Source organism: Dermacentor silvarum, chromosome 1, assembly GCF_013339745.2.
Source record: "Dermacentor silvarum isolate Dsil-2018 chromosome 1, BIME_Dsil_1.4, whole genome shotgun sequence".
In the NCBI taxonomy this organism is placed as follows: Eukaryota; Metazoa; Arthropoda; class Arachnida; order Ixodida; family Ixodidae; genus Dermacentor; species Dermacentor silvarum.
In genome coordinates this window covers 207,752,862-207,767,063 of record NC_051154.1, presented here as the reverse complement: position 1 = coordinate 207,767,063, position 14,202 = coordinate 207,752,862, and the positions used below count along the sequence as shown (strand labels likewise).

General features: G+C 47.2%; 2 protein-coding genes across 2 annotated transcripts; both read left to right on the top strand.

The window, feature by feature from the left end:
* Positions 1–1,559, top strand: LOC119436699 (histone deacetylase 8-like). Its single transcript, XM_037703661.2, has one exon. The coding sequence runs from the start codon at positions 79–81 to the stop codon at positions 1,351–1,353; it is 1,275 nt and encodes a 424-aa protein (XP_037559589.1). The 5' UTR covers positions 1–78; the 3' UTR covers positions 1,354–1,559.
* A 10,829-nt stretch (positions 1,560–12,388) lies between these two features.
* On the top strand, positions 12,389–13,243 carry LOC119436677 (probable ATP-dependent RNA helicase DDX43). The gene has a single exon (XM_037703642.1). It carries the CDS (start codon positions 12,389–12,391, stop codon positions 13,241–13,243), a length of 855 nt encoding a protein of 284 aa, XP_037559570.1.
* Positions 13,244–14,202: the final 959 nt, after the last annotated feature.

Below are 14,202 nucleotides of genomic sequence, written 5' to 3'. Positions count from 1 at the left end.
GAGCGCGCTTTGTTGGCTGTGTGCAAGGTTGACTGCTAGGGACATGCCTGCAATTGTTCAGTGATTTCAACTTTCAGGATGTATGAAAGCCTGTATTCCACTTTGTTTTGCAACGATGACGACAATGATCGAGCAAGTGTAATGATCATCCCGAGCGACGAATCGCCTGAGTTAGGCTCTGCTGTTACTGCTCTCCATAACACGGCCCCTGAAACGTGTGTGTCGGCGACTGCAAAAAACACTCGCGTCGGCTACGTCCACAGTCCAGCTCATCTATTTGAGTGCGAAAGGTTACCGCGCGTTCGTAGACGCTGTCTTCTTGTCCACGGACTTCTCAAGTGCTACAATCTGCTGAAGTCTTTGCTCGTTATTGATCCGCTGGTGGCCAGTCGCGATGATCTTTGCCTGTTCCATTCTGCTGACTACGTCGACTTTCTAGAGTGTTGCGAAGCGGCAAAAGACCTTGACAGAGAAGATATCGTAAGTCGTGCCCGTGACTACAGCCTTGTCGATGACTGTGCCCCGACACAACGACTCCTAACTCTAGTGAAGTACATTGCAGGTGGCACCTTAGCAGCTGCTAGAGCCATCACTGAAAAAACTTGCGATGTTGCTGTACATTGGGAGGGCGGTTGGCACCACGCACATAGAAACGAAGCAGCTGGCTTCTGCTACGTTAATGACGTCGTCCTTGGGATATTGGAACTGCGTCGTAAGTTCGAACGAGTTTTGTACATCGACCTAGACGTTCATCACGGCGATGGAGTTCAGGAAGCTTTCGCAGGCACTGACAAAGTCATGACTGTGTCGGTTCATCAGTACGAGCCCGGTTTCTACCCTGGTACGGGGGCAGTGAATGACATTGGGTTTGGCTTGGGTCGGGGGTACTCGATAAACTTGCCGCTTCGGAGCGGTGCTAGCGATTCTACTTTTGTGCGCGTGGTAACAACTGTGATCGGCGAGGTCAGAGAGCGGTACAAGCCTGACGCTGTTGTTTGTCAGTGTGGAGCGGACGGATTGTCCGGTGATCCGCTCGGAGCTTGGAATCTGACTCCAGACGCATTCGTGCAGTGCGTTCGTCTAGTGCACAGCTGGGCGCTGCCGCTGCTGCTTCTCGGTGGAGGCGGCTACGCGGCTGCCAACGCTGCACGCTGCTGGACCGCAGTTACCGCGGCTCTATTGGGCCAGGAGCTGGAGGAAGACATTCCTGAACACCACTTCCTTATGATGTACGGTCCTGGCTACGAGCTTAACCTGGAGCCCGGCTTTCGCCGTGACCTGAATAATGCCGCGTACATCGACAACCTGCTGCAAGTTGTGATGAGACAAGTACAACTAATTGGAGTGGCCTAACAGTTTTGTTTACGTTGATTCAAGAGCCGCCCCCCTTTGCTGGTGCCAGCCGTTACCATAGAACGATGTCTCTCAGCGTGGTGTTTGAGACTTCCATTGCGATTTTTTTTCATTTATTAGCTACCCACAAGGCCTGGTGGAGATGCATGCTGGTGATACAAACATGATTATTACTTTAGTAAACAACGGGGACTCTCACTTTTGACGTTTTATATTGTTACCGTTTATTAAAGCGCCTTTACGACGGTTCGTTCGAGTTACAATGTATTACACCACAGAAGGCGCGCGCGCACACACGCGCGTAAGTTCGGCTGGCACTCGCCACTGATGTGCACTAAGGTAGTCTTTGGCAGCACCCTCCAGCTTTTCGATTTATACCTGTGCTGCGCTTGTTTCAGCTAAAGCCCCTCCCCATCCACGCGGAACCGCCGCTTTTACTCAAATGCGCATGGAGGAGCTTCAGCTTCAGCGAGAAGGCTACTTGTGTTGTCAAGTGCACCACGCTCGAATTATCGCAATTTCAGCGTGTTTCGTGAACTCTACTCGTGGTTTATTGTTACTTATTTACCTAACAACAGGTCGGTGCCAAGTGAACGCCCCAAAACTGCCACTACAGGGACTGAGAGCAAAACATTGTGTCCTTCGACAGGTGTAACGAAGAGCATTTTTGGCTCAGCTTACGTTTTCAAAGGACTTTTATGTTTCCCCCTTCATAAGGACGCTCGAACTTTATAATAAACAGTCCGAGGTCAAATGTGAGCTTAGGGGAAGATGTATGACTATTTCCGGCTGGATTCGAACTTCCGACTTGTAGCTCAGAAGACGGCGACGTAACCTCGCTGCCAACTCACCTGAGCCGTTGCTGTGCTCAGCGGCGTTACTGGCACATCGGCAGGATTGGCAGCAAGCGCGGTGACAAGCAGCATGTAGTTGTGCAATTTGAATTTGCGTAAAGTGTAGTGACTCTGTCGAGCGGCGCATGTTTATTTGTACAGCATACATGCTCATAAAAGTTCGGCCAGTGACTTCAAATAAATTCCTGCCCGTGCAGCTATGACTTAGTGATCGTGAAACTGGCTTGCAAAGATAAACAACATTGCAGTAAACTTTATCTCGCAGCGTGTTTTGCACCTTCCGTTTATGAGCGAAATCGGCGAAAACCTGCGCGGTCCCCCCCGCCCCCCGTGCGCGTCCCGCGTGACTCCAAGCTCACCTTTAAGCTCACCGGACCAGCGTCGCCATCTGCCGTGAAAGGGTGCAACGCCGCAAAGGCGCGAAGTTCGAGATTCCAAAGAACCTTGGCTCAGGTAGCACTTTTTATTTTATCCTCGTCAGAAAGCCATTGTATGCGGCTGAAATAATACACAATAGCGTATTTATATTGATATCGATAAACACGAATGCTAAGTCTGTTAATGAGCGAAATAACAACAATATATTATCATGAAGATCGCGAAACGCAACTTTCGTGCAAGATACAAGAGCGCAAATATACCATAAGTTGTGTACGGATGATTTTTTTTTTTACGTGTACAAAGAACAAAACAAGATGTAAGGTAATGGGGACACGTGTGTAGTATATGACAACAGAAGGAATATAAACTCGCACTAAAGCCAGTGAAGTCGCTCTGACGCAGCGACCCGTATGTAGAGGCGGGCAGCAGGTGATGCCACCTGTGCGTTCATACACATCTTGAGGTTCACGAAGATGTCTCTGCAGATTGGCTTGCAAAGATTTGCATTGTGCTTACATAGCAGTGCTGCCCGCGAAAGCACAACACAAAAGTGCGAGGCTCCCCTCTGCTCTTGAGATCGAGCCGCCTTTTGTGCGGAAGGTGATAGCTGTGTCGAAGCACCGCTTGAGAGTAGAGACCAACACTGATCATGTGCAAGGTGCACGGGAACGGCGTATGATTTATCTCCAATGGATACGCATGGTCACAATACGTAAGCATTCATACCTTTTTCCATTCTTATGGCCCTCCGTCATTGGCTTGCACGCTGCCTAGCCGCCGAGATCGGCTATACACAGCGGATGATGAAAAAAGAAAGCGACGAAAGAAAAGAATCGTAATGAAATATGACTTTCGTCATTGTGTCGACACAGATGACATCATAAGATGGGCTGCTATTTCCAAGAGAAGCCATTCTGAATGGCTCATCGCAGATTTCATCACACAAATCTTATTTTCTCGAGGAGGCATTACAGTCGTCTCCTATGGCGCTCGCAATATTTGCACATAGGAGGGACCCTGACCTTCAGCGTGCTCTTACAGCTAGCATTGATCAGAATTTCCATTTCAGCGTTCCCCGGGAACTGCGCAAGTGAACTGAATGTGTTAGTGGTCAAAGGTGAATGTGTCATTGTCAGTTTACGCCGACCACAAACAACAACAAAAATACGAGACATTTAGTCTACCACTTGGGAGCCTTGTCCACAATCAAATGAAACGTCTTGTACTTTTTGTTGCTTTTATTGGCATCCATTTTCACCTTTGTCTATGATCAATTCCGACTGGACGAGGTTTCGACAAACCCTTGACTTCATGAATGTCTTATTCGTCGTATACACGATTTCACGTAACATCCGACAGTTTTGCAAAAGATCGGGCAAGTCATTTCGCCATTCTGCCCCGAGTGCTAATAAAGTACCTAAATACAACACGCGCTGCGTTATTCTCAAACCTACGTGCCGGCCCAAGTTTCGATCGAAGCAAACAAAGTGCACGGCTTAAGTAACTGCTGCTGGCCGCAGCAGATCGAGTGTTTCATGGAGTTTTAGAATAATCAAACTTCTGAATCAAATCCTATACGAATATCGGAGGAAAGCGACATACGAATATCGAGTCGAATACGGAGTATTTTTCGATTTATAAACAAAGTGAAATACAGCTCGTTAGCGTGGAGTCTGCGTGATAAAAATGGCATGTTAACATTGTTTCATGCATTCATGCCGACCACAACTGGATGTACGCTCAAGAGAGGAACTTGTAAATTATTAACTTCAGTTATGTGAAGCGCTATGACAATGACAATAATGAAACAAGAGAACAGCACGTCACCACATGCACAAAAATATATGAATGTGTTACTTCGTCGAAGTGAGTGTTGTGCTCGTCGAGTGTCGTTGAAGGAGGCAACTGCGATGCAGCACTGCATGTCGGCTTCAAGGAGGCAATATTTTCCTAGTAAAGAATATAAAAAAAATGATTTCCCTAAATCGAGACAACAAATCCATAGGCTACCCAAAGGTGAAGCATTCTTACTAAATGACGGGAAGCGATCTTATACAGAAGTTGACTGCTCCAATTGCGCTCGCTGAGTAACTGATGCCTTTGTGCAGCATCCGGCAGCTGTCCTGCAGTGGAATCATTTAGAACAATGCCCGCGTGCATCGGTGTTTCAGAGCGCAGTTCTTAAGCGTCCGTTGCTGCGGCAAGCGTCGGCGTTGTCCTTCAGCGTAATCGAGCGAACGAGCACGGCGAAAGATAAAAGCGAACGCGGAGTGGAGCGTGGGAAGAAAAGCGTAGTGCCGCGCAAGACGCGGGCCACGACCGCTACGAGATGGCGCCAGAGGAGCGCGCCGTGTACGCATCCGCTACAGCGGCGGCGCCGGCCGAGCGGGGGAAAGAAAAAGAAGAACCAGAAAGCTCGCCTTCCCGCATATATATATATATAATGTTCACCGCAAGCGTTTCCCGGTAAAGATTATGGTTACATAAGCTGCAGCTGCCGGGAAGCGGCAACTGTATGGCCGGTCCATATAGTATACGGCGCCGTGCGTCGCGGCTCTGCCAATCGGTGCGGTGATCGGTGCGATGCCTCAATATATCACAAAATGAAAACACGTATACAGCTGCGCTCAAATTCCGCATTAGGGAGTATCGTAATCGTCGGTGAAATTTTTTCAACCCCCAAGACTGCAATGAGTCCTTTTATCCCTAATTCGAACAATAAATTATCGAATCAAATAGCAAATACTACTCGATTCGCAATCGAAATGTCCAATATTTGCCCACGCCTAGCATTTTTTAAAACCCTGGGACTGTTGGCGTGACTGACCTCTTAAAATCTGTTCTCAATTTCCCCTTCTTTTCAAAGCGAAGCTCTCTCGGACACTTTGTCATCATCATCATCAGCCTATATTTATGTTCACTGCAGGACGAAGGCCTCTCCCTGCGATCTCCAATTACCCCTGTATTGCGCTAGCTGATTCCAACTTACCCACCGTGGTTGCTCAGTGGCTATGGTGTTGGGCTGCTGAGCACGAGGTCGCGGGATCGAATCCCGGCCATGGCGGCCGCATTTCGATGGGGGCGAAATGCGAAAACACCCGTGTACTTAGATTTAGGTGCACGTTAAAGAACCCCAGGTGGTCCAAATTTCCGGAGTCCCCCACTACGGCGTGCCTCATAATCAGAACTGGTTTTGGCACGTAAAACCCTATAAGTTAATAAGTTGTTAACTGATTCCAACTTGCGCCTGCGAATTTCCAAATTTCATCACCCCCACCTAGTTTTCTGCCGTCCTCGACTTCCCTTGGAACCCATTCTGTAACTCTGATACTCCACATTACGTGGCCTGGCCAGCTCCATTTTTTTTTCTCTTAATGTCAACTGGAATTCTCATTGAGACTTTATAAGTGTAACCTAATTCGCACTGCTATAGGAATGTGCACTCGCATCTGGCCACAACAAATGTAGGCTAGCTTTGGCGACCAGGTAAGCCGATCACTGGCCGATGGCCTTCAGCCAGTAATCTGCTTGCCTGATCGCTCCGTAGGTCCTCAACGTCACTGTCGAAACACTCGTGCCGAAGTTTGAACGCCGTGAACACGTCGGGAGATAGACCGACAACGTTTGGTTTTGATGCTACTGTAGGTTTACGCCTTATATTTTTAGCCTGAATAAAAACTTGCTAAACCGTGTCCTCGGCCATGCATCGACAGCAGGCAAGGCTGCCAAATAAAGCATGACAATGTTTCAATTGTCTACTCAATTCCTTCAGTGTGCGGCAAGCTGTCAGACGGAGCAACCTTATGTTCTGATGGCTGATTTATGGGGATCATGCACGAAAAGTAAATAGGAATGATGACGTGTGCGCATTGAGTTGCGCATATCGCTGCCCGTGGATATGAGCCACGATTTGGTAATGTGAACATTTATTGGTAGAGACCTCACTTTGCTTGCACGCGATCGAGATATCGTTTACCCTCGATTTTGAGCGAGTCATATCGCCACTAATAGATACTGGAGACTATATATACGACCGTCACGTGCGCGTAGAATCCCCCCCCCCCCCCCGCCCTGGCAGAGGAGGAGGAGGAAACAGCTTTATTAAGAAAATTTTCAGGGCGTTGTAGATGGCCGCTTGTCTGTGGCGACACAGACAAACGGCCAAGAACACCCGCCAGAAAATGCAGGTTGCGAAATCGGGGCATTGCCCGAGTTGGCTTCAACAGGAAACTAGCTAAAAGGAATTTACAAAAATATTTGCTTTACAAAGAAAAAAAGTTTATGCAACGATTTGATCGGCGTTCCGCTTGCTCGAAGAGAGAGAGAGAGAGAGAGAAATTTATTTACAGAAAGGCAGAGAGGTCGGCCTGAGCTGTAACTTGCTCTTGCTTGCTACTCTACACTGGGGAAAAGGGACGGGGAGGAAAAGGGTTAATGAATGATGATGATGACGCTTGCTCGAAAATCGATTTTGCAGGCAAGGCGCAAAAGGAAGCCATGAAGGTACGCGCATTATTCAACGCAGGGTAATTACCCGTCATCGTGTAACTCAAGGCCTTAATTGAAAAGATGCGCAGAATGCGCTTATTATGGCCCCTTTTTTCTCTCTCTCTCCATCTCCGTTATTTTTATTTTGTCACGTCGCGCACATGAATAGAATGAGCCGACTCGCTCTCCTTAGCATCTAATTCGCAACACAACCGCACCTGCGCAGAATACTGCTTGTCAAGTGGAAATTGGAGCGATGTCCCCTGCAGTGTATCCATCGTTCCGCAGCCTGCATAGTTAAACGCTTTTGCATTTTATTAAGAGGAAGAGCTGAGCAGACGCTGCTCAGGCTTCTGGACTTTGTCCGACAGACCACGGTGCCCCCTTTTTTTTTTAATTATGGGGTTTTACGTGCCAAAACCACCATATGATTATGGGGCACGCCGTAGTGGGGGACTCCGGAAAATTTCCGGACCACCTGGGATTCTTTAACGAGCACCTAAATCTAAGTACACGGGTGTTTTCTGCATTTCGCTCCCATCGAAATGCGGCCGCCGTGGCTGGGATTCGATCCCGTGACCTCGCGCTCAGCAGCCCAACGCCATAACCACTGCGCAACCACGGCGGGTCACGGTACCCTTAACCGTGTCTAATGGACGAGTCCTGATCGCGAGCGTATCGCAAAATGCAGCGCAACCAGAACCTTCAGTGCACCTGTTAGCATGCGCTGGGGCTTGCTATCTGTCTGCTTCTACACACGTATGTACATACAGTGATCAGCGATTGAAACGCGATACCCGGAGTACATGGCTGCCGGAGCCTTTTGCACGATCGGGTCTATCCTGTTCACTTAATTTTTACTCCGTTACAACTCCCCGCTGTTCGTCGATGTTCAGGTGCCATGGCTGTCGGCTCGGCAGCCATGGCACCTCGGCAGCCAAACATTTTGTTTCGCTTTTCTTTTGCTCCGTTAGATAGCCACAGACTTCACAATCACGGTGTGACGCCTCAATTACTCGAACGCATGCAACAAATCATGAATTATAACATCTTTTAATGTCACAAATTGAAAAAGTGTGCCAGATGTCTTGGCATAGAGTTTCTACTGGTCGCCTGTGAACGTCACAATAACAGGGGGGGGGGGGGGGGGGTCACATGGCATCACTTATGCCTGGGTCGGTGCAGTAGTTGAAGCCGCATTGTGATCGCCTTGTCGAAAAATTGTAAAGCATTTTTTTTTTGTCATTGAAGAGAGAACTCAAAAAAGACAACCTTGTTTGTTCGGAATTTAGACCCAAGTTGGAGAGATGGTTGGCTTCGAACCTGGTTTCGGACCAACAATGTGACCCAGATTGGAGGGACAGAGGTTAGACACGGACGGACATATCGAATAATGCGAAAAGCGGTATAGAAACTTTTTGTGTCACTACCCCTTTAGTACTATTCTGCTATGTCAGTATACCGCTCTTCTGCCACACCATTCTTCTGGCCACATGGCCAGCAGAGTGGCCTCAAGTCCAGGCGTGGTGGTTAAGCGCGCTTTGTGTGAGTGGGTAGCGGTCGTAAATACGCTTAGCTATAGTTAACAATCCATTGCCAGAAATGAACAAGCTAAGTCCACCAAGCTCGGTCCGTATTCAATGGATAGATATAGACAGCTGGATAGAGTATAGTCTTGCTTTTATATCGGTCCTGGAGGGAACGAAGTAGCTGTCGTAACGCTCTCGGGCCTGTAGTACATTTGCAATATCGAGTCCGTGGCTCTTTTATCCTGGCCGGCTGAACTACGGTCGCGCTGTACAGAGCGCGCAACTCTCGTGGCTGCAGCGATCAGATAACTGTCGCCGGTTCTTCCCTATGGCTGCCACTGCAAGTATGTGGTCAGGCTGTTCCCCATTAGCTGTGGCAAATGGTGCACTGTGAATTTATTGAGCAGCGAACCATCAAAATTGTATGGCGACACACGTTGCGACAGGATGGACAATCGAAAGGTTCTATAGTGCGCACTATTAGCGAACTGGAACGCTGACCGCATAGCTGCGGTACCGATGTAGTTTTGCTTATTGGGGCCGAGAGCACGTGCGTGAGCCAACGAGGTCATGCACAAACATTGGCTGAAGGTTAAAGAAAAAGATTCCGAGAATACTGAGAGAATGACATTAATTCGATCGATTGCAAATCGCCTTATAGCAAAACTACCGATAGCAAAATATTCAAATCGAATAAGTGTCCCTATAGAAGGATCTCTATAGCGCGATAATTCCGCTGGAATTCAATTACCGGCTCATCAATTCATTGATGCGCCGGCAAGACAAAACGGCCGCATCACGACAGTGTCTTGCTCGAAAAGTGTTTTTCCGAGCATGAAAGAAGCCCGCGAATACATGCAGAATTGCCGCGCGACTGGCCACTCGAGGCACTTTGCTTGCATTGCGGGCTTCTTTCACGCTCGGAAAAACACTTTTATCTAGCATGTAGTCAGAAACAGAAAGCTGTATCGGTAGTTTTTCATGTTGCTCTACAACTTTCTCATTGACACTTTGATAATTAGGACAGTACTTCTCGAGTTAGATAATTAATTACAATTACCTAACTAAATCTCAGTAACGAAAAAATTACTAGCGGCAACTCCACTGTACTGGAAACAATACACACTAGGTTTGCTTCGCCTAACGCCGTTCCTCTTTTTTAAAATCGTGCTGCGTGATAGCTGGGACACCCTGTATAGCGTAGTGTCACGCAAGACGCGCCAGGTGGTGCCAGAGTAGCGCGCGTCTATAAGGGATGAAGACGGTAACATCTACGAAGGAGACGATGCGATGCGGTACATCACAAACGTTATTAGGGATAACTTCGGCACGAGAAAAAGCGTAGTTCAGACAACAGATCCCGCAACAGCAGAGAGGCCAGAGATATCAAAATTTAGCATAGAAAGCTTTTATTGGAAAAAGGCAGCAGAAAATGTCCCTAACAACACGGCAGCAGGACCCGATGAAATCCCAATACAGCTAATCAAAAACCTCGGTCCAAAAAGCAAGGCACTGCTGACTAATGCCATAGAGTAAGTGATTAGAACAAAGAAAATTCCCGTTGGATGGCGTGAAAGCAAGATGAATCACATCTACAAAGGCAAAGGAGATAAGGATAAGACGAGCTCGTACAGGCCAGTTACAGTAACGTCGGTGATATATAGAATGGCAATGCAAGCCATAAAATTAGAACTGTCGAAGTGGGTGGAGAAAACCGACGTATTGGGGAACTACAGAATGGGTTCAGGCCAGGCAGACGCTTAGAGGATAATATGTTTGTACTAACTCAGTGCATAGAGATTTCAGTAGCTCAGAAAAGACCTTTATGGATAGCATTTCTAGATATTGAAGGAGCTTATGACAACGTAGACAGGGAATTGTGGGATATTCTTCAACTCGAAGGCATAGATGACGATTTCGTGGAGCTGCTGAGGGAGATATATAGAGACAACGAAGTACAAGTGGTATGGGAAGGTCGAAAAGGAATTGAAATGGTGGGAATTTACCAAGGATTGAAGCAAGGATGCCCTCTGCCACCATTTTTGTTCACGCTTTACGTTAAGGGTATAGAAAGACGACTGGAAAACAGCGAATTAGGTTTTGATTTATCCTATGCGTAATTGACAAATGGTGCAACAGAAGGTCCCTGGACTGATGTACGCCGACGACATTGTGCTACTAGCGGACAATAAAAAAGACTTACAGATACCTGCGAATATCTGTGGGAATGCAGCGACAAATCTAGGCCTTAAGTTTAGCCAGAGAAATCAGGAATTATGATCTTTAATGAAGAGACGAGTAACATCGTGGTTTCAATTCAACAGCAAGTATTACCCATAGTGAAGCAATATAAGTACCTCGGCGTACACATAAGCGAAGGAAAGAATTGCTGAAGCCACCAACAAGATAACCTGAAAATAAAGGGGAAGCGGAATGCAGCAATAATGAAACACAGAGCACTGTGGGGCCACAATAAGTATGAGGTGGTGCGTGGAATCTGGAAAGGATTAATGGTGCTAGCGCTAACATTCGCAAATGCCATTATATGCTTAAAATCGGATATCTTGTCGGGTTTGGAAGTTAACCAAAGATCAGTAGGCCGGTTGGCTTTGGGAGCCCACGGTAATACCACAAATGAGGCAGTGCACGGTAACATAGGTTGGGCCTCTTTTGAAGTCTGAGAAGCACAGAGCAAAATTAGTTTTGAAGAAAGGCTCAGGAACATGGATGAAAATAAATGGGCGGCAAAAGTGCACAAGTACCTCTACATGAAAAGCGTGGACACAGAATGGAGGAAGAGGTCAAGGAAGTTGGCAACCAAGTACAGGATAATCGAAACTGTAAATATACAACCAGGAGTCATCAGAAAGAAAGTGAGAGAAATGGAGACCGTGAATTGGATGCAAAAAATGGAAACAAAAAGGACAATGGACATTTACAAGAATGAGAAGAAAGAAATTAGAAGAGAAAATCTGTACGATAACACAAAGGGCAGTCCCTTGCTATTTGAGGCTCGAGCCGGTTGCCCAAGGACCAGAACATACCGGAACAAATATTCGGAACTAGATGAGGCATGTGTATGCTGCAGTAAAGATCCAGAGACCACTCAGCACATCCTAATGGAATGCGACAGGATCCACCCAGCGAGAACCATAGGTAACGTGCAACTCCCAGAAGCGCTTGGGTTTAAAGTGGAAGGAAACATCAACAGATCAGCCGTAGAGATCAGCAAGAGACGATTAGAGTACTGGTGGAAAAAAAGCAGGGAGAAGATGGATACGACCTGATCTCTTAAAATCATAGGTAGCGGTACAAGGTAAATTTTTGAAAAAGAAAAATAATGAGAGGTATACAAAAATGCTAGATAAAGAACATGTATAGTATACCTGATTAAATCAAGCAGGCTAGGTGACTATTTGTCGCCGCCCCGTTTCAAAGGGGATGCCAATAAATCATCATCATCATCATCATCGTCGTCGTCGTCGTCGTTGTCTGGGAGGTCTGTCGGCGGCGGCTGCTGCAAACCGATGAAAAGCGCCATTTTTCGGTCATAACGCGAAGAAGGGGTGAACCACGCTCCAGACGTACGGGTCAGTCGGCGCACCTGCTTCTCCAGCTAGTATAGGCAGGTTGTCGGCTCGTTCGTGGATCAGCGTGCAATTTTCAACGCCTCATCCGCCTTACGTTATAGGTATAGCCATGCCTCGGGCAGCAAATAGCGCTACGGCGAAACAAGATGTTGTTAGCTCTGACAAGACGTACGTCCCTTCAGTTTCGCGGCCGATGAGGGAGACCCGGCTTGACGACCGCGGGAGCGAATGCGACCGAAGACTTGATAAGAACTTCACTGACGTGAACGCAGTTACTAAGCCGCCGGCAGGAGCACTCAAAGTCGGCCAAAACGCTGGAACATGTGATGCCAGTGCTCGGGAGCGCCAAGTTTCCAGCTGTGCACAGATCCAGGTCAGAAGAGACAACCCCTTCGAGACAACCCCTTCGAGTGTAACTCATAAAGTCGTCTTGTGTGACGAGAGTGAAAAGCCAGAGCATCTGTGGGAATTTCTTGAATACCACATTGTGCCAGGCGACAAGACAGTCATTTTCTTGTGTAAAAGTGACAGGGTGGAAAGCCTGACGGGTGATTTGACTCTGGGTGGCTTTAAATGCGACTGCATCCACGAATGCTTGGAGGCTTCTGACCGGCAGCGAGCACTCGATGACTTTCGGAGCGGCAAAGTGTCAATCTTGATCGCCACCGACCTTGAATCTCGGGCGTTGGACGTCGAATATCTGACGCATGTCTTCAACTACGACTATCCTTTAAACATAGGAAAGTACCTGTATCGAGTACAGCGCGCAGGTCGCGCTGGGCGTGGCGGTTTCTCCGTTACGCTCGTAACCCGTCAGGAGCGAATGCAGGCTCGTGATCTGATTGACGTTTTGGAAGAGGCCAACCAATATGTCACCCAGGCTATACATATTGGCGTACATATGGCTATACCATGGCGTACATATTGTCCAACCAATATGTACGCCATGGCTGACCATTTCGATGCCTGGAAAAAGCGGTGTGCCAAGGAGACTTCCACAGACTGCCGCCGAAAGGACTCCAGCGATGATGACCAGTGTCGAGAATGAATTTCAGTCATTTTAGGAGCGCCTTTGCAAAGTGACGTGTTCATCAGCACACCTGCAGCAGCGGCCACTTGTAGCGCAGTTATATACGCTTTCTGTCAACGCAGTTGTTGTATAGTTGATAAGTAATTATGTAAGGCGTACCCGGGACGGGTTACCTTTGGCTACAATAAATAACGTTCAAACAGAACGTACCCCAGAGAACTCTGGCACTGACGGGCGTGCCCATGTCTAGACAGGCACGTAGCCAGTGTATCTAAATCATTTCTTGGCGAACATTCGCCACTTTGAGGGTATCTATCTATCTATCTATCTATCTATCTATCTATCTATCTATCTATCTATCTATCTATCTATCTATCTATCTATCTATCTATCTATCTATCTATCTATCTATCTATCTATCTATCTATCTATCTATCTATCTATCTATCTATCTATCTATCTATCTATCTATCTATCTATCTATCTAGCCGCCTTCGTCTTGGTGCTCTCATGGACGTTTCGTTAAGTTTGTGTGCACCAAAATTGGCATAGCATAAGAGTGTATGACGAACATAAATGATAGGTCATTGCATGAATCTCATGACATGTAGGTCATGAAACAGCCGCCTACGTCTTGGTGCTCTCATGATTGTTTCGTTAACTTGGTAGGTACTAAAATTGGCATAGTACAAGTGTCTATGACGAACATATGAAAGAGGACATCACATGAATATCATGACATGCGTATCACGTAGGTCATGAAACACATGAAATACGCTTGGAAGCACGTCAAGCGATGCGAAATAGACAGTTCGCCGCACAATGCTTCGCAAAACATCGATTACTACAGTATGTGGGATCTGTCGACTTTTTTTTTTCGGAGGGTGCCCAAGTGTAAAGTGGTCTGAACAAAATGTTTTCCCCGAGACACACACACACACACACACACACACACACACACACACACACACACACAC

Excerpts from the sequence above, each read along its gene's own strand:
- LOC119436699 (XM_037703661.2), top strand. The coding sequence starts at position 79 with ATGTATGAAAGCCTGTATTCCACTTTGTTTTGCAACGATGACGACAAT.
- LOC119436677 (XM_037703642.1), top strand. The coding sequence starts at position 12,389 with ATGAGGGAGACCCGGCTTGACGACCGCGGGAGCGAATGCGACCGAAGA.